General features: G+C 43.7%; 3 protein-coding genes across 4 annotated transcripts in view; 2 read left to right on the top strand and 1 right to left on the bottom strand.

The window, feature by feature from the left end:
* Positions 1–420: 420 nt before the first annotated feature.
* Positions 421–6,452, top strand: LOC144539398 (uncharacterized). Of its 2 annotated transcripts, none has more exons than XM_078284110.1 (8): positions 421–655; positions 1,728–1,826; positions 2,414–2,645; positions 2,952–3,022; positions 3,215–3,340; positions 3,528–3,813; positions 4,089–4,834; positions 5,692–6,452. In XM_078284110.1, exons 1-8 carry the CDS (start codon positions 503–505, stop codon positions 5,956–5,958), a joined length of 1,980 nt encoding a protein of 659 aa, XP_078140236.1. In that variant the 5' UTR covers positions 421–502; the 3' UTR covers positions 5,959–6,452. The 2 variants fall into 2 exon arrangements, with proteins under 2 accessions (XP_078140236.1, XP_078140237.1); XM_078284111.1 differs by having other exon boundaries at positions 516–655; positions 1,708–1,826.
* A 2,182-nt stretch (positions 6,453–8,634) lies between these two features.
* LOC139917522 (uncharacterized) lies at positions 8,635–11,293 on the bottom strand. The gene is made up of 2 exons (XM_071906654.2): positions 11,057–11,293; positions 8,635–10,530 (listed from the first exon to the last, which is right to left on the bottom strand). The coding sequence occupies exons 1-2, from the start codon at positions 11,270–11,272 to the stop codon at positions 8,644–8,646; spliced, it is 2,103 nt and encodes a 700-aa protein (XP_071762755.2). The 5' UTR covers positions 11,273–11,293; the 3' UTR covers positions 8,635–8,643.
* A 7,265-nt stretch (positions 11,294–18,558) lies between these two features.
* The window catches only part of mark4b (MAP/microtubule affinity-regulating kinase 4b), a 72,065-nt gene continuing 67,095 nt past the window's right edge, over positions 18,559–23,528 (top strand). The window contains 1 exon segment of the mRNA XM_078284114.1: positions 18,559–19,692. Within this exon segment, the coding sequence (XP_078140240.1) occupies positions 19,645–19,692 (48 nt within the window). The 5' untranslated portion in view covers positions 18,559–19,644.

Raw genomic sequence — 23,528 nt, 5'->3', positions numbered from 1 at the left:
GGTTGAAAACCTGTTATGATGTGTTATGATAAACGAAAGCTGTTGTTTTGCAACTGAAAATGGTTCATATGTAGAAATTAATGTTTTGCTATATAATTTTCTTGTTATGTATGAATAGATTATATCCCACTAAACTCTAACGAATATTAGGAATGACACTCCTCGAACTATAGGAGTGATCAAAATAACAAACACCTTACAATGTATGAATATCAAATGCCTAATAAGGAGAAGGACCTTTACCTTTACCTTCAGAACAGCTTTAGTCTGTGGAGTGCTGTCATACAAGTCCTGAACTGTGTTTATAGGATACAATGCGTGCTTTTATTTTGAAGAACGTGTTGCTTGAACCGGAAGGAGAAGATAATATCCGTGCCGCGAGTGGTACTGGTACGAGTTGTTTCCTTTGCTTCAACAGTACTATTCTGGTACCACCGCTACTAGTTTAACTACAAATATCGAACCAAAATTTCAGTATTTGGTAAAATATTCGTTTGTCAGAATGTCGGCGTTGGAGGAGCAGGTAGGCGCCATTTTGGAGTTAATGGTCAACGCGACTGTCACAGAAATGACCAAAGTTATCGGAGGCTCCGACTCAACGCGTCCAGAAGTGCCATGTACGACCGAAAACACAACCGGGTCCTCAGATGAGAAGGTACGTTAAAATGTTTCTGGCTGATATGTTTGTTAGCTGCGTTGTGTCATGGCATTTGGTTTTGTTTTGGTCGGCTCAGCAGCATCCTCTCCGTGTTGTGGCTCCCTCCCTTGTCTGGCGTCTAGACAACCAGCTGATCATAGAAATAGAATAGCTAGCTAGCTAGTTAGCTTTGAACGACCAAACTTAACCGACTAAGTATTGACCCTGCAGGACTATTATTGTGGAGGCGGCGTGTATTTCGACTGATTAAAATATAATATGCTGCTCTGGTTGATCAAGATCCAACATTGATCAAGACCAACCCATCTTTGGACGCCATTTTGAATTGACCGCAGGCCTAGGCTTATCTATTTGCTGTATGTCTAGGAACATTTCAGCTACAAGTTTCAGCTAACGTTGCCCGGCCGTGACATTGATCGATTAATCACGTAAGATTTCATTTTTCTTGGTGTAATGTTATAGTGATGACCATGCAGCTGTTTGGACCACAGAGAAACAGATGTGACGCAATATTTTGGTTAATATCAAAAACCTGCAAGTAGGGCTGGGCGAAAATGTTCATATCAATATCACAGTAATCATAAGAATTTTTGTCGATATCGATATACAGTATATATAACGATATGGCTCACGTATGCAAAATCACACTTTAAATAATCAAATTAAGCCCATATACCCTAACAAAAGAATCACTATAATATTCCTATAGGGATTAGAAGTATTATGGTTGTGGTATTTAACAGTAATTTACTATGAAGTACTTCGCTTATTGTACTTAATTGTATTTTTTTTATTGCCTATGGTATAATAATAATGTGATATTTGTATCATATCCCTCTAAAATATTTAAATGAAAATTGCTGGATCACACAAATTGTAAAATACCCAAAACTTCAATGTTGTGGCTACATGTTTTCTCCAAAAATCACAGTTTTTCTATCTTACTGTCAACTATTAATACGTTAAATCATCAATTATTATGTTATCTTTCATTCTGTTATGATGCTCTACCAGTAATAATCCACCTTGTGTGTGTCTGCCTCTGACAGTACACTGTTCCTCCCACCAGGTGATCCAGTTCAGTGTGTTCATGACGTCTCTGGCCAGAGAAGCTGTTGAGAAGATCTGCCAGCTGTTCACCGAATGTTCCTCTCTGCTCAGACTAGAAGTGCGTCACTTTACTGTCACGACAGTAACGCTGTCTGTGTAGGACAGAGGCGTATTGCATTCATCTTGGGAAAAGACTTGCAGGTTTTCTCCTTATGACAAGATCTTTTCTTGTTAAAGGATCTCATCGTATCAAGGTCGTTTCTCGTGATTCCTAACATCTTTTCGCTTTATTAGAAGAAAAAGATCCTGAGTTTGAAGTTAGTTTCTGAGTCATGGGGTCATGGTTTATTTGCGAGTGAAGGGAAAAGGGAAACATAAAACGTATCAGAAGGGAAAATTAAAACATAAAACATCAGCACATACCTTTTTTTTGCTTCAAGATGAATGCAGGATGCTTCTGTAGTATAGCACTTTCCTTAATGTTACAGTGTGATGTTAAAAAAAAACAAAAAAACAGCTAAATATTCATATTAAAGAGGCATTAAGTAATCTACGACCTCTATCTGCGACTAGTAGGAATTGCAGCAACATTTATTGAACTTATCTCCTCCTACACAAGTCTCTGATACAGACAACCGTCATTCCATCCCGAGTTACCATCCAAACCCGAGTTATGTCATATTTTTTGATGTCCTCACTCTGTAGGTGACCCAGGGAGTGGCAGAGAACGAGGACCTGCAGAGGAGGCTGGAGGCGGCGGAGGCAGAGCTGCGGCTGGTGCTGGAGGGCAGCGGAGGCCAGGAGGAGGCGGAGCAGCAGCTGACGGAGGGAGGACAGAAGGAGGGCAGGAGGGTCCCGGCTAACGGTGGCAGCTACACAGGAGCGGAGGGAGAGGCTGTTCAGACCAGCCACCGCTCCGGGAGGAAGAGCCGCGGAGGTGAACAGCTCTTCTTCTTTTTTTTTTCCAGTCAAGCAGCAAGTGAGGAAGTAGTTGTGCCGCCTATGTTATATGACAAATACATGACTTTGGCGGTTCAGTTGCTTGACCTAAGGCTGCATAGTTTTCGTCCAGTTCATGAAGAAATTGATGCAAATGAAGTTGTGGGGTTAAAAACCGGTTCACGAACTTTGTCACATGTCGTCCTCTCTTTCTACTGTCTTCTGTCTCTCTCCATTGTGCTCTGTCTAATAAAACAGATATGTCTTGAAAACTATTATTAAACTACTTCTTGTGTTTTTACAGTCGTGGCTAGCGGTGATGCAGGAGTGAAGAGATCACCCATAATTCACCTGTGGAAAGGCAGAGCGTATGAGGTGAATTCCTGTCCGTTTACATAGTTATAGGGAATAAGTGTGATTGATTTCTGATCAAATATTACCAAACTAAAATTCCAGATGTCAAATAATGACATTTTATTAATGACATTTTAACCCCTTTAACCTTCCTTATTTTCTCTCTCTCTCTCTCTCTTTCTCTCTGTCTGTCTCTCTCTCTCTCTCTCTCAGGACAGTATCCGACCTGTCATTATAAAGGAGGAGGGGCTGGAGGCCTTCGCTGACCAGGCCTCTCCTGATTCGGGTCAGTACCCAGACGACCCGGGACAGGACGATGACAACGACCCAGACTACCAGGTTGAGTTCATTCATTTTTCCTTTATTTCGTTTTATTTGCTTATCTGTTTGTCTTTATTTTGTTGTTTGTGTTCATGTCCCTTTTTGTTCTGTAAAGAACTTGGGGACATACTGTACCCGTGTCTTTACAAATACGTTTATATCAGCAAGTAAAAGAAAATGAATGAAGGAACTGTAACATTTTTAGTTGGAGCCAGAAGATCCAGATGACGGCGACCCGGGATACACCACCAGACCCAAACGCGTCGTGAAGCCCAAGTCCCCTCGAGGCCGATCCAAGAAGGACAGCCAGAGTCAGAGCCAGCAGCCTCTGAGCTGCAAACACTGCAGGAAAACCTTCACCAAGCTGCTGCAGCTCAAAGCCCACCAGGCCGTCCACGGGGCGAACGCCGAGAAGCCCTTCCACTGCTCCCAGTGCGGCAGAGGCTTCTCCTTCCAGCGCAGCCTCAACGCACACATGCTGCTTCACACAGGTGACGATTCAGCTCGGCTTTAGCTTCGCTTAGCTCGGCTGATTGGAGCAGTGATTAAGTATACAGTCAGAAGTGCTAAAAACACAGGGATTGAATACAAAGATTTATAACACACAGAAAGACTAAGCGCACGTTGATGCTCCATAGAGCTTATGTTAGCTTACATTTGCTTAACTTTTTAATATGCACATTACCTTTTTTGCCTAGATGAGTGTAAGAATACACCATATTTCTATCACATATTAATAAAGCATACTCATTGTTCCAATATACAGGAGAGAGACCCCACACCTGCGATGTTTGCGGGAAGGGCTTCACTCTGAAGCAGCTGCTGAGAAACCACCAGCGTCTCCACGCCGAGGTCCGGCCGTTCAGCTGCGACCAGTGCGGCAAGAGCTTCTACCGAGCCCACGGCCTGAAGATGCACCAGATGGTCCACACCGGAGAGCGGGCCTACAACTGCCAGTACTGCAGCAAGAGCTTCACCATCCAAGGTAACCTGCAGCGCCACCTGCGCATACACACGGGGGAAAAGCCGTTCAGCTGCGAGACGTGCGGGAAAAGCTTCAACCAGGCCGACACTCTGAAAGGCCATCAGAGGATACACACCGGCGAGCGGCCCTTCAGCTGCGAGACCTGCGGCAAGTGCTTCATCCAGAAGAGTGTCTTGAAGATGCACCAGAAGACCTCTCACTCGGGCGAGAACGCGCTGGCCTGCGTGGCGTGCGGGACCGCGGTGGCCTGCGTCGACTCGCTGCGCGCGCACCTCCAGACGCACGCGGCCACCATCCCCTGCACCTGCGTGCTCTGCGGCCGGCGGCTCAGCTCCATCACGGACCTGCGCGCGCACCAGCAGCACCACACGGTGGAGCGGCCTCACAGCTGCGGCCTCTGTGGGAAGAGCTTCAAGTCGTCCAGTTACCTGAAGATTCACCTGAAGACGCACAGCGGGGAGCGGCCCTTCTCGTGCGACATCTGCGGTCGCATGTTTACGCAGCACAGCAGCCTTAAATCTCATCAGGTAGGCTTCGCTTATGTATGAAAAACACATTGAAGGGGCAGTAAGTAATTTGTGACTTTTATGACCGCTATCGGCAACCAAGGGATTGCAAAAACATTGACAGGTCTCTGGTACAGCTTACAGTAGCCTGTAATGGACAGAATATAAAAGTCACATTTTCACATTTTCAATAAGCTAGCTAATCAGACCAGAGATCCCACAGAAACATCTAGTGAAGGCAGAGGTAATATATCGCAATGCAAAATAATACTACCATGTCATTTGCTTTTTTTGGCTTGAGAACGAAATGTTGGTCGCTCGCTTGTAGCACCGTCCTCCATCTTTGATCAGTTGAAAATGCAAGGATGCCACAAATCCTGATGTAAAGATGGCAGGTTTGGGGAACTACATTCAACATTAGCAATAATGTGCAAAATAATGTGCTATAATCCAGTCTTACAGCAAGATACAGGAATTTAACCATCTAAACAAAAGATGGGAGGACCATACCTGGGTTAAATAGTAGTTACAAGTAATTCTTAGTGTTTGGAGCACTAGTTTGGTGGGATTTACTGTTTCAGGGCAATTCTCATACTGTCAGGTAAGTTGTCAATCATAGAAAAAGTACACTAAATCGACTTTAAGATATATTCCTGTGATTGTCCAAATTTTATGGCACATGTTGTCTCATGCAAACCCCATAAATTGGCAAAAAACAAAATGGAAATAATTGCAGACTATTGAGGCAAATGTGGCAGGGATATAGCTGGCAATAAATCTGGAGTTATTCATCCTTACACAAGATTTTCTCTGTAATCCTATATCTGAAAATGACCTCATTTTTTCCAACCTTTTCTTTTTAACCTCGACTTCCAAAGGTGGTCCACACGGGAGAGAAACCGTTCAGCTGCGACACGTGCGGGAAATGTTTCAGCAACACGGGAAACCTGAACAGACACCAGCGCATCCACACGGGCGAGAAGCCGTTCAGCTGCGACCAGTGCGGACGCAGCTTCAACCAGGGCAACAGCCTGAAGGCCCACCAGCAGATCCACACCGGCGAGAAACAGTTCATGTGCGACAAGTGCGGCAAGAGCTTCTCCTACCTGAGGAACCTGAAGGACCACAAGTGTTTTTACGTCTGAATTTGAACCGCGATGATGAGACGGTCTGCCCGGGAGGCGGAGCGGCTCGCGGAAACTCGCCGTATTAATCGATGAATGAACGAGCGGGCGGTTCGGGAAAATGAACCAAGTTTGCTGTTATGGAGTTCGGTTTTCCACGTTTGTTAGGTGACACTACCGGGCCGCCCTCAAGGAAAGAGGCCGATTTGTGGATTCTCTCGGTTCGGAGTTTAAAAAAGAAAGAAGTGGAGACAGTTACTGGGCAGGCTCTCGTGGTTAAAGGTTTAAGAGACCTATGTGAGCACCTTTTTTGTATTTTAAATTGTAGGCATTTAGCTGACACTCTTAACCAGAGCGACTTGCAGTGAGTAAGCTTGAATTTCTAGATCACCTACATTTAAAAGCAGCCAGTAGTAAGGAGTGCACAGGTCATCATGGCATCATGCGCCGATAATATTCCTGTGACCTTTAGAGTGATCATGTAAGAGAGAAATGTTAAGAAAAAGAAAGAAAATGAGAGCTAATGAGAGCGGGAGAAGGGATTTGAAGGGATTAAGGGAAAGGGTTCAGTGGGGACAAGGTCATGTGACTCAGCTGTCCTTACTGGAGTCGGATCAATCCAACATTGGGGAGGGAGAGATAATTAGACAGTAGTGGGTGGGGGGGTTCCCCAAGGAGCACATGTGATTGTAATTTGAAAATATGGATATATGAAAGAAATTGAGGAGCATTATCTGTGGGAATAATTGCAAACGCCTATTCCTAAAACACCATATTGGCACTATAGGAGCCTGCATGTACTGATAGCCTTTTAGTCCATCTAAGTACATTGTTGAATTCCTTGGAGTGGAATTTGTTTGCATTTGTTAGCAATACAAGTCAATCAGGGTAAAAAAAAAAAAAAAATCACATTCACTTTTCCTAACTTTTTTCTCAGCATATTTTACGATATGGAAGGACTTAATAAAATAGATGATTTGCACTAGCATTGCTAACATATTACTGTGAAAAGCAAACAACTTCAGCCTCTGATATCTCAATTACCAAAACACAGCTGTAAGTTTGGATGGACTGGACAGACTCCTAGTTTATGATCAGTGGTGTAGGCTTCTTAAAAACCTGAACTATCCCTTTAAATGAAATGGACTGACTAGTGACTATAGTTTCTGGGAAGAGTACAAAAAAAAATACGTTAATGTGCATTTCCATCTTTGTACCATTGGAGTACCCCAATAGTCTGCCCTTATTTCTTTGAAGGAGACCTTAATTGTACACAGGACTGGAATTTGGAAAGAATGGCCACTGGACTACATTTTCTGTCCAGTGGCCATTCTTTTACAATAGAGTAGGACCTCTCTGAATGGTGGCTGGTTAATTGCCAAAATGACTGGTAGAGTAGACAAACTTACCAGCCACGGTTAAAATTTACCAGCATTTGGCTGATGGCTAGTGCCGATTTCCTACCCTGATCATAAGCTGTTAAACTAAGACTATAACACTATGACATACTGATTTTATAGTATGGAGCTTTTGTTGATTTTTGAACAAGCCTATTTCAGTGGTAAAAACGACTTTTTGTCATGTGGCTTAACAAACCTGAAGTATGCTTTCTTTTTTTTTCCAAACATGGTTTCACGTGACTGCTATAGATGTGTGAAGTAAAACTGTGACTTTTTGGAAACACATTGATAAACAAGTTGCCTTGTGTGCAGTAGAAGAACTGTGGTGCTGATAGAAAACTTAACTGCTATTGAAACAGTAATTTTGTAAGAATGTTATTTCTGTAACTTCTCTTGTGGAGTTGTATTGTTATATCTCAACTTTGTGATTGTGAGCCAGATGGTGAATATAAAAACTGACATGAAAAAAAAAACTTTTTCTTACTGCTGAGTTTTTTTCTTTCTTTCACTTCTTGCGTAGAATTTCATAATGCATGTGAAACTGTTTTCCCCCAAGCTTGTCTTCAAAGCAACAGGAATAGAACAGTACAAGAAGAGACGTCTCACTCACTCACACACACATACACACACACACACTCGCTCACTCTCAGACTCACACAGATGTGCACACACTCAGCTGGAACTTGATTAGAACTTTTTTTTTTTTAGAATGCTTTGATCAAAAATCCAACCAAAGACTGACTTCAGATATGTCTGATATGTCAGATATTATCTTAGCCAGTTCAGTGAATATTTGTGAACATGAACACCTCACCCAAACCTTACCCAAAGTAAGCGTCTAACCTCTGATGTCATCAAGAGACAAAACCAGGAGGTGCTGTAATGACACTGGACTAGAGACCATGTGCGCTTCCACTGATTTGCTACTTCCAAATAATTGTTGTGCTAACCGTACCAAAAAATGTGATTACATTCGTATTAAATCTCCCATCCCCAGGTTTTTTTCCAGCTTTGCAAGAAATCTTGCACATATTCATAAATATAGCGTGACCTTTCCAGGATCGGGGGAATAATATATGAATATGAATTGTGCTCTAGTGTAGATTTTCCCTTCAAATGCATGTGTGGAAAATTTACTCTGATTCCAGTAAGACACAATTCTGAATGCTTCCATTGATATTAACAATTTATTGGCGTGTGCAAGTACAGCAATGCTTTACAGTGCTTGAGGTGCAAAAATGAAAGAGCTCCTTTCTTCATGAGAAGAGGAGAAAAGAAAAGAACAAACCCACAACCTCAAAGGATGTCATGGTAAGCCGGCAGCTACAAAAAAGGTGATGAGCAGGCTCAGCACTTCCAGGGGAAGTCCAGGTGAAGGACCACAAGCAACACTTGTCATGCAATGATCCTGCAGTAACAGAGTTGATAGAGCCGGCTGGGAGAGGGGTGTGGCCTCAGTGAGGAGTGAGGAAGTGGAGGGTGAAGAAGAGACGAAGCAGATGGGCTCGTCTCCTAGCTTGTCTCTGTGCATGCTGACCCAGCTGCTGATGTAGCGAATCGGTGCACAGCTACAATCCCACAAATTCCCCGACAGGTAGATCGTACTAAGGTTGCCCAAAGGCTCCAAAGTCCCAGTCTCCACCGCTCTGAGCCGGTTGGCCTTCAAGTGCAATTTCTGGAGGTTTTTAAGGCCTCGAAAGACATCAGGGTGTAGGCGATCCAGCTCGTTGTTGTCTAAGTCGAGTTCGGTTAGCTTCGTTAGCGGGGAGAAGAGCTGCGGGTGTAAACGGACCAGGCTGTTGTTCTGCAGCAGAAGCCTACGGAGGTGAGAGAGGAAGTGGAAGGTGTTGGGAGGGAGGTCACGGAGCTTGTTGAAGCTTAGATGGAGCTCCTTCAGGTGGGTCAATCCCACGAGGCCTTCAGGAGACCGCTCCAAGGGACGATTGTTTTCTAGATTCAGCGTTGTAAGATTCAGCAGGTTCGTAAACAGCCCCGTAGGAAGTGTACCTATGTGGTTCCTATCCAGTTGTAACAGTCTTAAATGGATGAGGCTGCTGAACTGGTCCGAGTGTAGAGAGGAAAGACGGTTGTGAGAGAGCTTCAGAGAATGCAGTTTCACCAAACCGTGGAAGACTGAGTGATGCATTGACCTGATGTGGTTGTTGTCAAGCTGTATCTCCCTGAGGTTCCTCGTCTTGTTGAAAAGGCCTTTGGGGAGCCGGGTCAGAGCGTTGCTTTCAAGGTACAGTTTCCGTAGCGACCTGAGCTTGGCGAACAGGGTGGGGTGGAGCTCCTGGATCTGGTTGTTAGACAGTTGTAGCTCGCTGAGACTGGTCAGCCAATCAAATACCCCAACTGGTATGGCAGAGATCTGATTGCTGTCCAGCTGCAGCTCTCTCAGGTTGGCCAGGTTCCTGAATACGCCTACAGGAAGTGATGTCAGTGCATTGTGGTACAGATCGAGGAATTGAAGATTGATAAGGCCATTGAAGACATTTGAGGGAAGTGAATGTATGAGGTTGAAGCTGAAGTCCAGCTCCTTCAGCTGAGTCAGCCCTCTCAGCGATCCTTCAGAGATTGTGATCAACTTATTGTTGCTCAGGTCTAGTTGAGCCAACAGGGCGAGGGCGGAGAAGGAATCCTCCGGAAGGCTGTTGAGGCTGTTCCTCTGTAGGTAGAGACTGCTGAGCTTGTCTACATCCCTCAGCGCCTCGACTGGGACAGAAACCAACAAGTTACTACTCAGGTCGAGGTGCCGAAGACCTGCCGCTCCTCTGAAACTGCCCCCGCCAACACGGACGATCCTGTTCCCGGACAGGACAAGTTTCTCTAACATGGCGGAGTTCTCGAACGCACCCTCCTCTATATCTGTTATGTTGTTATGGCTGAGGTGGAGGTCAGTGAGAGCAGAGGCTCCGTCTAGTCCAGCAACCTGTAGCATTCGAATCCGGTTGAAGGTCAGAGTCAGTGTCTTTAGATGGTCCAATCCATGGAGGAATCCAATTGGTAGATATTCAATGTAGTTCTCACTTAGGTCCAGTAGGATGAGGGCAGGGCAGCTCTGGAACTGACCAGGCTGTAGCGACTCCAGATCAGTCCTACGGAGGAAGAGCTTGGTCAGCTGCGTCATATTGGGCCAAACTGGGTTGAAGACGAGGGAGAAATTCAGGCGATTCTTGGTCAGGTCCAGGACCTACATAAAGTCCAGTAAGAAGAATAGATAAAATTTAAGACATCAAACATTTTACGTTATCAGTATAAGTTACAACCGGTGGTAGCCTGCAACAAGTGGTAGTGTGCAAGATCCCATTTTTTGTTGCCAGTGTCTTGAAATACCAATGGGTATATTATTTGTTTTTGTTCCAAAATAAAGTTTTGAAAGCCAGAAGTCTTTGCACTTGACAAAGTAATCCCCATCAAACCCCCCACAGATACAGCATATTATGGTCATTTTGTACTATGGAGCAGTAAAAATCGTACTTATTGTCCCTTTAATGTGCAGAGTCAGCTGCAGAACAACAGCCCTTAAATGTTGGTTCAATTCATCGGTGCCTTGCTCAAGGACATTTCCACAAGACGGACACTTGAGGACATGGAGAATTGAACCTGGGACTTTACAGTTGCAGGACAGTGTGTCTAACCACTAGGTCACCATGCTGCAACGTTTTCAAAAGCATCACACACAAGGTAATATTTCCAGGCTGCCGTATGTTTAGTACCTGCAGGTGTTCCAGCCCACTCCTGGGTATGTCCTGTATCTTGTTGTATGAGACGTACAGCTCCTCTGTGCCCTCCGGAAGGTCCGGGATCCGGTCCAGGCCTTTCTCTAGACACATAATGATGGTCACGTTGTCGTGACATTGGCAGGGTGGGGGGCAGAGGTCAGACGCCGACACCAGCAGGCTGAAGGAGGCCAGGGTTAAGACTCCCAGCATGGTTGACTACAGCTGGTATGGAAATATAAAACAGGAGGACAATTCAGTTCCATTCCAAAACGTTACAGATCCATTTAGAAAAGAAAATTCCTCACCTGTAGTTCATTATATTCAATTAAATATTCAATTTATCTCAAATGTAGAGGTTGTGGACTGTAAAAGTGTGTAAGTATACCTGCTATCACTTAAAAACGTTTTAAATTTGTACTATTATCATTTTGGAAGAATTGGTTTTGCTTTTTTCAAATGGTAAATATCTTATTTTGAATGAAACTCGTTCATTTTTCTAATCACAAGCAGCTACGATCTACTTCCTAATATTGAGTCTCAAGCTTTAAACATCCGTCTCTAATGTATCTCCTCACTTTCATCTACATCCTCCCCTCATGATTAAAGTGGATTTAATAGGTGAAATGAACAAGGGATCCTACTGTATATTTCTCCTGAATTTATCTAGTCAGTCCGTTTCATTGAAAGAACAGTTGGTTCTAGTATATTACACACTTAGTGTAAGTTGCTGCCACTACAGTTGGAAAACCACAACTTCTTAAACAGGATAAAGTATGAATAAATTAGGCATCATTGAGTTGAAACAGCTGAAACTCCTATAACACTGACTATATTTCATTTATTCATACATCCAGTTGTATGCTATAAGTAATCTCTATAGTTTCTGTACTTATATATTCTGAGAATGAATTTCATTTTGCATGTGGCATTCCTTGATTCAACTTACACTGCTGATTTGTAACGGTTTAATTTTAGATAGATGGATAGAGACTTTATGCCAGAAGGAAAGTGAGTGAGTGATGATGATCATTAGTCCATTAGGAGTATATTTGTTGCATAGTGCAGGCATCACATAAGAAACAACAGTTTCCAAAGCCACAGAATTATTATTGAAACGTATGACAAATAATAACTTTGTTGAAACAATTTAACAACATACTTTAGAATCTTACTTTGTTACTAAGTTACTTTTAAATCAACACTTACCATAGATGAAAAGAATATGCTTCAAGATGTGTTTTGTTGCGAGGCGGTTTTGTTCACAGTTGAAAACGCAGATTGATAAGCGTCTTTATGCTCTACAGGATGCACAAGAGGATATATGCTCATGCATGCATGCATACATATATTTGTGTGTGTGTGTGTGTGTGTGTGTGTGACAGAGAGAGAGAGAGAGAAAAAAAAAGAGAGAAAGAGATAGAGACGGTAAAATTAATTTTCCGAGAACAAGGGCAGGAGATGGTTGTTCAGGTCACACCGATGCGGTTGCAGGTTCACACCTCTGACATCAGCATGTCTCTCTGCTGTCACTGCTCAGCTCTCTGCAGTCGCTCACAGGCGGAGACTAAAAACTCCCCAAAACTCCCCAGATGACAAACCACAGCAAAAACCTCGGTCTCCATGCAGGCCTGCGGCTCCGGAGCTCTTCAGGAACCGGTAAAGAATCACAAAATAAGTTGTGACCTGAAATCTTCTTCTTTTATTTTTTGCTGTAGAAACAGTTCATCAAAACGCAGAGCTCTTCATTTGTACATTTCAGCCATTTCTGCAACTTTGAACTGTTGCTGAAGAAAAAACATAAAATATTTGACTGGTTTCACAAACATTAATTTAAGTCACATCTGCCACACGCATGGGGGGGGGACTCCAGCAATCCAAATGATAGACTGTACTGGCAAAATAGTTTCAATGCACAGTCTTATTTTTTTGGGGGGAAAACAAAGCTACACATGTTGAGCCCTGACCATGAAGTCGAAATGCCACAAACTTTTCTTAGTCAGTGAGTGAAACTACACCGTTTTGGGAGTTGTTTTCCCTGCATGCACTGCCCCTTTGCACTGTATGTGATCCTCTGTCTTTCCTTGTGCTGTGAGTCGGTATCTTCTGTGAAACTCTTCCTCTCTCGCCCACACACTCCTCCACCAGCAGATGGCACTCTGACATCAGAGCAGGCAGGCAGACGTTTGACAGAAGTTCACCTCAGCATCATCACACCGTCCACAGGCCCGACCAACAAGGGAAACAAATGAAGAGTTAATTCCTGACCCGCTCTGTTTCCATTTTTAGGGAAAAACAATTATGTGACACAGTGTTATTCTGAATGACGTTAATACGCAGACGTGAGATTATTCTGTTTTGTCAGGATTTCAGCTTTTTGGCAACGCAGCCATTCATTTACACTGATGAAGACAACTGTTTTCTGCCTCTTTCCTGTTTTTTTTTTGGTGTTTTTCCTCATTAAATCCCCGTCCATGATGTCATTATGTGCCTTTAGCAGCTGGCAGAGGGCAGCCGGGTCTAGTGACTGGCTGGCTGGGCGGCTGGCTGAAGGGCTACAGGTCAGACAGAGAATAATCCCTTCCAGATTACAGTTTAAAGCAGCGTGGGAGGAAGTGTGGGGGATTGGCAAAGAGAATGCTAGTTACAATGTGAGAATTTGAAGAGGAGAGGAGAGTGTGTACGTGTGTGTGTGTGTGTGTGTGTGTGTGTGTGTGTGTGTTCTAATTTCGGTCATTTTTGTGAAGTGACGTTATTTTGGCCAGTCCTCACTTCTTCACCGGGTTAGTTTAGGATTAGGATTTTAGGTTTAAGATTAGAATCAGGATTAGTTTGAGGTTGGGGTCAAGGGAGTCAATGAAGGCCCTCGCAAGTGCAGTAATACATATATGGTTGTGTGTGTGTGTGTGTGTGTGTGTGTGTGAGAGAGAGAGAGAGAGAGAGAGAGAGAGCAAACGGGTCAGCATGAGCCTCCACAATGGCTTGATCAATCCCTGCTGACGTGCCCAGAGCACAAATCACTAACCACTGTACACACACACACACACACACACACACACACACACACACACACACAAAACACCCCCAAATGTGGAAAACAGCAGAAACAGACACATCCTCCTCCTCTTCCTCCTCCCGTTTCCCCCCCTTTTCTTTTCCATAGCCCATTAAGTGTATTGACGATTCCACATCAAGTATTTTTGGCTCTAAGTGGTTTATCCACAGCTGACCGGACAGTGATGCTAATGATGCCGATGTTCTGACGTATGTGACACTGTGATCCATACAGGACTGTGACCCCTGGAAATATGGACCGCTGCTCCGCCTGTTCTTTCCAGCATCGATCCTCTCGGTTTCAGCTCTGCTCTCTGTCAGTGTTTCGCTGGACGTTCGTCTCTCTGCCTCTCTGCCTCTGCTCTCCACGGGATAAACCTCCTTCAGATCCTTCGCCGCGTCGCTCTCCTCCTCGTTTGCTCGCTCGCAGCCGTCTCAGATCGTGGCGTTTCGGGTCGGTGAGGTTCCCTGACATAAGCGGGAAGCAGGCCGGGAAAAAAAGTCCAGGAAGCAGCAGGGGCGCGAGGGAAGGAAGGATGAGGCCCTGGGTTCGCTCCAACAGGTCCAGATCAGTCCAGGTAACATCTACTCTTCTCTGGTGTTCAGCTCCTATAGACTGAGACATTTTAGTTGTTCCTCTCACTCCAAATGATGTTCTCTGTCTTGATCATCATCCAAAAAAAGAGTCACGTCTGATCTTTGCCTTGGCTTTGAAGATAAATATTTGAATTGAATCCAAGTGTTCAGGGATGTGATTGTCAGGATTTCAGGGTTTTTTTAAGGTTAGGATTTTTTCAGGGGGTTTGGACGCACAACTCACATTTATTTCTTATGGTAGATCACAGTTTTCTTTCTATGCCCTGCCACCATGGTACATGGTATGAGGGGCATCATCATCATAATACATGATAGAAACTTCATACTTACCACCACAGTATTCCCATGATGTCACATGCATTTCCTACCAATATGGTGCTTTACCATACACACAGCTCATTGGCTGCGGCTGTCATTTGATTATAATCAACTGTTAATTTATTACAATCACCTGTTATTCACCTACCAAGATGGCCGTGAAGGCAAGTGTGTTGATAGAGAAATATTTGCTAATTACTGCTTTAATTGGCTTAATTAATTGCTTAATTTGCATAACTGGTTATCATGGTGATTATGGCGGGACATTAGGCAGCTCAAGTGCCTCTTGTTTGTGTGTGTGTGTGAGTTTAAGTGAGTGTGTCCTTGGCGTCCCTGATACTGGAGAACTCCTCTCACATCCAGCCTGAGCCCAGTGCCTCTGTTTCAGAATGTGATGTGATGTTCTTCTGTTGGACTTCAGAGGGTTCAGTGGAGTTTGGCAGGAGGCAGGAAGCAGGAGGCGGGAGGCAGGAGGCAGGAGGCAGGAGGCAGGAGGCAGGAAGCAGGAGGCAGGAGGCAGGAGGCAGGAGGCAGGAGGTGACAGGCCAGGATCAGTCAGAGGACAGTGGGGGGGAGGACAGGTGAGCCAGCTGAGGATTAGCTCAGATGGAAGGAGACAGAAGTGGGAACAGGCTGTCTTCTGCAGAGGGTTTGGGTTGAAGGTTTTGGTTGCTTTGGTTCTGCTTTGGTAGCTTTGGTTGCATGCATCCCTGATCATGGTCTGGGGACAGAGACATGAGGCCGCGCTGACCTCTGGCTCTGATCGAGGCTACAGTGTGCTGTAATGCATCATGGAGACCAGGATTCAAAGCTTTACTGTCCATTTGTACAAGCAAAACATGGGAATTTGTCTTCAGCTTTGTGGCTCAACTCATAACAGAATATTACAAACCATGGTAAATAATATCAAACTCAAAATCAGATTCTGAGGTTTAATTCAAGTGAGTGTCCTATTGCAACTATTGTTATTGCAACAGGATGAGATGATCCTTTAAATAAGCAAAAGAGTCAAGCTGGTGCTAGATACAGGGTTGGACAGGTTACTTCCATTACAGTTACTACTTATCTCATCAAAATTGTAATCAGAAATGTAATCCAAGAGAAACCCAAATAACAACCCAGTAAAGTATTCTCATTCAGTTACTTTAAGATTACTTTATCATGACTGAGGCACAGATAAGAAAAAGTGAAAAATTACAAAGTTCAAGAAATTTATTTCAGGTTTGCATACAAACAAAGATTTTATTCTGTGCAACATTTTATAAAGACATACAACATCTGCCACTGTTGAAATGGCCTTCTGGGTTTCTGCCTTTCATTTTAAAAGTAGTAATCCTCTTAGCTTTTGCAAGTATTTGTAATCAGAATACATTCTTTTTTTTTTAGGTCAAATAACAGAATACAGTTACGTTTTTGTATTTAAAATATGTAAAATATGTATGCTGATGATGATGATGATGGTATTATCACGTGTGTCATTGTGTCATTACTAGTGGTGGGAAACACCAGAAAGCTCCAACATGCAACAACATGAGCCGCACTTGAGCCACGATATGATAATATTGCAATTGATAATAATGTGATACAGTATTGATCCTGTGGGGAAATTCTCTTTTCTCTTGCCCCTCCTCCACAGGGAGGTCAGAGGTCAGAGGTCAGGTGGGAGCTGGTAGGGAGTCAGTGTTTTGCTCAAGGACACTTCAGAAAGGCGGATTCTTACCGACACGGGGCTCGAACCCCTGTGCTCCAGTTTCCATCCAATGTTACTGTTTTGATAATACCGTAAATATCGTATTTTGATTTTGATATGACAAAGCATTTCTATATCTGTCATTTTAGGATTTTTTTTCCATATGACTTCAGCTAAAATCTGAAATAACATCCATGAAAGTACAAGAGTAGATGAAACAGATGACCTGTCAGACTTTCAGCCATTCCTTTAAGATGTTTTTGTACATTTACAAGATTATCATTCAATATATCATCATTATATGGTTTTTCCTGTAACTATGAAATGTAAAAATATTGACAAGCACTACAGCAGTGGGTAAATACCACTATGTTGCACCGTTTGCTTCCTCCAACGCTAGTAATCAGTCCTACTTTCTAATTACTCCTGTTAGTTGTGAATGAGTTTGGTGAAATTGTCCGTAATACGCTGTAATCCTAATCCTGAAGCCAGCAGACAGATGAGGTATGGTTTCCTAGTAGGAGGTCTTCACAAGCTTCTGGTAACATTAATGACACACACTAACTGCTGCTGCTGGATGAATGGGGTGATTGTGCCTTTAAGAACATGGGGGAAGGGCGTGTGAGGGACGCTGCGTTCAAGTGCTGTCGGAAATATTGGGATTTTTTTTTTGTGTTTGTTTTCTTTTTCCAAAACAATCGTGGCAAACAAACAGGGTCATGAAATAGAGCGGTGACATGGACTGAGCAAACACGTCAGATGGGGAAATGATCTTAAAACTTAATTTAAAAAAGCAAAGAGAGAAGAAGAGAAATAAATAAAAGGAAAAGAACTGAAGGAGAAATCAAAGGTCCAAGTGTGTTTAGGTTTTTTCATCATATTTTAGGAATTTAGAATATAATTTGAATGTATTTAGTGAGGTTACAAAAATGGGGGTCGATGTTAAGACTCTTGCTTTATGAATATTATATCACTGAGCAGAAAATATCAGAATTATGATGTCAATAACTGATTGACATTCTACATAAAAAATAATATAAATAAATATTGTTTTCCTTTTCTTTCTACACTTTTCTCCAGTTCTACACTGCTTGGCTTCTAAAAATAAAAAAAGCTACCAAAAAAAGCTATAGCTAACAAAAAAGTTAGGCTATGTCTCTTTGTTAAAGGGTCAATTTTGTTCTATTGGACTTTGTGTAAATATGCATCAAAATATAAATTGTGTAAAATTGTGTAGGCACTTACTGTTAAGTGGGTGTATGTTATGAGGAGAATTAGCTAACAGGATGAAAAAGTCATTATTCATTTCATTGTGACTTTAATGCAATTTGGAAATTGAAAAAAGCTACAGGAAACAGAATTGGAATTTCAGCAAATGTAATTTAATTAAATTGTGTAATTCCCTGTTTTTTGTTTTTTCTGTTGTTGTTTCATATCTGAGACTACACATAGTGTGTTATATATTATCAGTACTGCATGTCATAAAATGTTAACGGAACCTTTCAGCTGGTATTTGACGCAGAACATGTAATCGTGATACATACATTGTGATTGAATGTATTTGATTTGTAAATTGGAATTTACCATTCTCACTTCTACTCATGAATGGCTCCACCGCTGATGCACCGGTTAGTCACATTTACCACTTCCGAATTGGTGAAGTTTACGGTGAGCACGTGAAGGCAGCAAGAGAGAAAGAGGGAGAGAGAGAGAGCGACAGCGTGTGTGTGTGTGCGTGTGCGCGCGCTACCGACGCAGCAGCCCTGCCTATTATTCCCATTGACGTCCTTCCCTCCCTCTCTCTCCCTCTCTCTCTCTCTCTCTCTCTCTTGTCATAGCCCACAGTGTTTTTCGGGGGGTGGGGGGATCCCGTCTTTCTCAGCCCAACTAATGCAATGTTTCCGACATTTCTTCATGTTCGGGCCGCTGCTCAACCGACGGCGACTTTTCCTCCCAACTATTTTTTACACAAAAGCCAATGAAAGAAGCGATGGGACTGTGAGGGGGAGCCGGAGCGGAGACTGACTGACTGACTGACTGACTGCGCCGTAACATCCGCCGTTTCTTTATCCGCAGTTTGCCATTGATTTCTCTCCCAAGGCCTAAACGTTTCCTCACTTGTCATGAAATGTTGGCTCGGTCGCTTCCTGCTCGTGTTTCGGTGACAGTTTCTCCGTGGGAGCGCTTGGTTTTACATCTCTGAGAATAAACAACAACAACAAAAAAACAAAAAAACAATTTTCTCAACTCAACGCGTCCCACGGTCGCAGCCTAGGCGCACGGAGCCGACCGCTGTGTGTGTGTGTTTTTTTTTTTATTCTCATCGGTTGTTTCCATCGGTTGTTTTCATCGGTTTCTTCCCTTTTTTGCCAAATGATGACGATGTAGCGGGAGGTAAACCCATGCGCACCGGGGTTGTTTTGGGAAGGATCCAGCCAGTAAACACCGAAATGGTACGATAGCGTCTGGGGAGGGGGAACGGGAAAACCTATTTGGGGGGTTCAGTCTCAGTCTGGGTGTTTTTTTGTCTTATTCCAAGATGAGGCTGGGCTGGTACCAACACCAGACAGACATGAAGTGGATGTAACCCAGCTTTGTTTGCTCAGCCTCTTGTGTTTTTTTTAAATTTACGCATCTATTTTCTGTCTGGATCACTTTCTCGGTGATCGGTGCTGCCTTCACGGACCGTGACAATGAGGATCGTATGAGACAGAAGTGAAGGTTGTGTGTTTTTTTTTTTTTTTTACCGGCTGGAAGAGGCCTGACAGAGAGGAGCGGCACTGACACACAGACTGGTGTGACTGTTACCCAGGATAGTGCTTTTTTCTTCTTCTTCTTCTGTTTTTTTTTAAAAACCCAGTGAACACAACACACAGCCGACTCTTTTCTCCTGTCACTGCCGGACGGTGAGACGCACTCAGGGAAGATGTCTTTACGCACAGCACTGCCTGGGAACGAGCGGAACCCGGACCATGTAAGTATATAAAAACAGGGCGTTTATTGGGGGAATATCATGACATTTTATTGTGAAGAAAAAGGAAAAACCCTTTCACCCCTCTGCCCAGCCGCTCAGATTATTTAGTCTGCCATGTGCAAAGAGCAGCTGCAATCAAGCAAGGGAAACATAGACGCGCTAATCTCTCCTGGTTCATTTGGGACGGGGTTGGCAAATGGACCCACACAGGCCGGGCCGGGCTGTGGATGGGGAATATGGGAGGAAAGGAGGAGGGGGGTGAAGAGGTGGAGGACAGGGGGGGGGATGGTTGGAGGAAGGAAAGAGGGATGGGTGGAGGGTTGGATGCAGGATGGGTATGTGTTGTATTGCAGAGAATAGTGCTCACCTAGACTCCTATACACACACACACCTAGACCCACACAAAGTACACAATGTCCATCAATGAGTTGCCAAAACAAAAAACACCCAGACCACCGGCTCGGCTCACCGGCTGGCATCTTCCAGTGCGCATGTTCGTCTCCCGCCCCCCCCCCCCCTCTAAGAGAGCCAATCAATAATTAATGGATCTGATGCAAGGCCACCCAGCCCTCTCCACACCCAGCCGGCACCCGTCCCATCCCTCCACCAGGCCTCGTCTCCCTTCTATCCCCCTTCTGTCTAACCACCACCCATCCCTCCGTTCACCTTCCTTCCATCTCTTCACCCTCCCTCTGTCCAGCTTCCCTTTTAATGAAACTGTGTGACGGCTCAGTGGGAAACATAGCGTTGCAAAATCTGCTGTGTCAGGCTAGCCCGGTTTGCCCTGCCCACGTTTCCGTGTCTGTGGCAGTGTCTGGCTTTCTTATGCAAGGGAAACACGAGTGTGAGGTGACTCACTTTGTGAAGCATGTTGCAAAAAGAAATCCAATAACCTGTACTGGCTTTTATCCTACCTCAGTCATCGTCAGGCTTGTGAGGATTTGAGCCTGGACGGTGTCAAACATCCACTAATAGCATGTAGAGACCAGCGGTGCAGTATGCCCCCCTTTATCTCAAGGGCATGTCGCTTATACCACCTACAGCCTGAATATCTGCCTTACGTTGGATTGGAGAGTCACAGAAAAGCTGCTTCCTTTTCTAGCGCCCGCCAGCAGCTGACAAAACACAGAGTACTCCCTTCCTATTTTGTGAAAGGTATTTCATCACTATCCTGTCCATGTGCGTCTGGGTTTTATTTTTACAAGGACAGACGCTGTCACGTAGCAAACAACAGCCGCCTGTAGTGTTGCATCATAGCATTTTAGCCAATATTAGCTGGTTTCTTTGCAGCAGGTTATTGACCTTTTTCTCATGGCGGCCATCTTGAACATTTGTCACACAAACTCTACCTGGAAGATTGGCTTTATATGAAACTAGCGTTACTTAACACTTAAGTGAGGACTTCACACAGACCTATCAGTTATCAAATTAGCTAGCAATCTCAGGAACAATGTCAACAACTGCTTGAATGTAGCAGGGAAGCTAGCTAGCTTACCAGGCTAGATTCCGCTAGCTAGCTAGCTCTCGTGAGCCAAATTTCTCACCTTAAACTGTGATAATTCATGTCTAACACATCTTTCAGTGCAGAATCTGTGAAATGATAAATGTCCGATTCCCGACATTTGTATGACGTGTATCTTGGTAAACAACAGTAGGACATAGCCAGGCTGTTCTTCCTCTTCCCGGTAGTTTCCCACCTCAAATGTGACATAAGTTAAAAATGGCCGCCTCGGGAATAGGTTCCATACATGGAGGTTAGGAGACATTTTTCAGCCCTCCCTGACCGACCTGCCGTCCATTTTGAGCGCGCTCCCATGACTCACGGTGAGGTGTCACAGCTAGATGTTTATTGCCTGGGATCCTTGCCAGGGCTGAAGCACTTTTAGAGGCGTCAACATCCAGAAGGTATTTCTGATCTTCTGATGTGAATCTGATGTGGTCTGTTTGGACAGTTTGGGTCAGGCCACACCTAGATATAACGCTCCAACGAATGTCCGGGGAATTCGCACCTCTGGCATCGCAAGTCTTTTTTAGCGGTGTGTGTGTGTGTGTGTGTTGACGGTCAGCGACGGGACAACAGAGGTGATGTTCTGCTCTGCTCTGTGAAGTTCGGCTCGGTTTCTGTTCTTTTGACATCTGTTCTCATCTATTTTCTTTTCATCTATTTTCTTCGCTTCTTCTTGAATGTCTTCTCAAGTCTTCTCAAATCTCTTGTCAAATCATCTCTTCCTCTCTCTTCTCTTCTCTTCCCAAATCTTCTTGAATCTTCTCGAATATTCAGACTTTATTGATCCATGAGTTCAGTCTCGTTGATGTGAACAGTTGTTTGTGTGTTTTTTTTTTTTTCTTCAGGAGTGGAGCCGGTCATGTAGGTGGCCCTCCATTATGGTGCATTGTGGGAGAAATGATATGTAGCGTCTGAGCCGGTAGAAAAGGAATTCACTATAAAAGCAGTAAGGGGGGGGGGGGGGGGGGGGGAAGCATCAGGCTTGAAGCCAGGCAGCAGAATGATTGCTGTGCTCTCTCAGTCACAAGCCACTCTTGTTAGCAACCTCACCATGGCAACAGAGGGGGTCCTGTATGCCACACACACACCCCCCTCCCTACCCACCCATGTCCACTTCAACACAAACACACACACACACACACACACAGATACACATTCATTTGGTAAAAGTGGCAGGTCAGAGTGAAAAGACGGTGGGTCTGGACTGGAGGAAACTGACACTCCTCTCGCAATTAAATGACGCTAGATTGGTTCCCTCTTCATAGGAGAGAAAACCTGGGAACATACATCATAATAATCTAATAATTTTTTTTTTTTTTTAATTCATTCTTTGTTTAAAAGCAGTTGTTTCCCTACCATTGAATAGGTGGGTCACCCTGCCTTTAAGAGCCGCTGCTAACCCTAACTGAATGTCATTAGTCTGAGTCTCAGTGGAGAGTTTTAGTGTCCCATGATTTATTATTATTATTAAACCTTTATTTGATGATGCTGATTCAGAGGCTTTTCCACCCTGACAAGAATACAGTTCTGTGGGAAACACTGAATGCTTATAATTTTTGGCCTGAAAATGGTCAAAGATAAAGGTCAGACTCTGAATATTGGTACAAAATATCTATAACTATTGGCGACTTCCATTCAAAAATATTGATATTGGTTGAACCCTGAATGACACTTGGATTGAAAATACATCTCAGTGAGCTGAGAAACAGGACGGCTGCCTGTAGAATGGCGGTGGATATAAATGGTAGGGAGGCTGAGATCACGCTGTTTTTACAGCTGATGCCAAGTGCTAAACTTTAAATACTAGATCATTTGGGGAAGAAAAATGACTCATTTGCAAATGCTTAGAACTGGTTTGAAATCTCATCACACTTCCAAAACAATAACCACTTGAACCAAAGAGGACACAAAAGTAAACCAGGAATATGCCTCTGTGTTTTAAATTTCAGCTTCTTTCTGGCTTCATACAGCATTGCGGAGGTCCTGTTTTAGTCTTTGAATGCCTTATTTATTTAGTTCGAAAGCTATATCATAAATGTTTTGAACACTGACAGAATAGTACCTAGCAAACCGCCTTCATCAATGTTGAAAAAAATGAAAGAATACGAAAATGAGACGTGTAGCTGCTACCTGCATCGTTTTGTGAAGTCAGGACCTAAATATCTTTCTGATATCTAGTTCAAAACAGTTTCCAAAGCTGTTTTAATATGATTTTTTACCATGGCCGTAATATCATATTGAAATGCATGCTGGGTATGGGCAAAACTCTTTACTGCAATATCCCATTTTAGCCCGGTATTGGCCCTATATCACATACCAGTATGAATAG

The sequence above is a fragment of the Centroberyx gerrardi genome, chromosome 6 (assembly GCF_048128805.1).
Source record: "Centroberyx gerrardi isolate f3 chromosome 6, fCenGer3.hap1.cur.20231027, whole genome shotgun sequence".
Classification (NCBI taxonomy): domain Eukaryota; kingdom Metazoa; phylum Chordata; class Actinopteri; order Beryciformes; family Berycidae; genus Centroberyx; species Centroberyx gerrardi.
Note: the sequence above shows the minus strand (reverse complement) of the source record. Positions and strands in the feature narration are given on the sequence as shown.

Bases quoted from the DNA above. Each gene is read 5' to 3' on its own strand.
- LOC144539398 (XM_078284110.1), top strand. From the start codon at position 503: ATGTCGGCGTTGGAGGAGCAGGTAGGCGCCATTTTGGAGTTAATGGTC. The intron at 2,646-2,951 runs GTGAACAGCTCT...GTGTTTTTACAG, and splicing joins CGGGAGGAAGAGCCGCGGAG to TCGTGGCTAGCGGTGATGCA. The intron at 3,341-3,527 runs GTTGAGTTCATT...TAACATTTTTAG, and splicing joins ACAACGACCCAGACTACCAG to TTGGAGCCAGAAGATCCAGA.
- LOC139917522 (XM_071906654.2), bottom strand. From the start codon at position 11,272: ATGCTGGGAGTCTTAACCCTGGCCTCCTTCAGCCTGCTGGTGTCGGCG. The intron at 10,531-11,056 runs GTACTAAACATA...GACTTTATGTAG, and splicing joins GTGGGCTGGAACACCTGCAG to GTCCTGGACCTGACCAAGAA.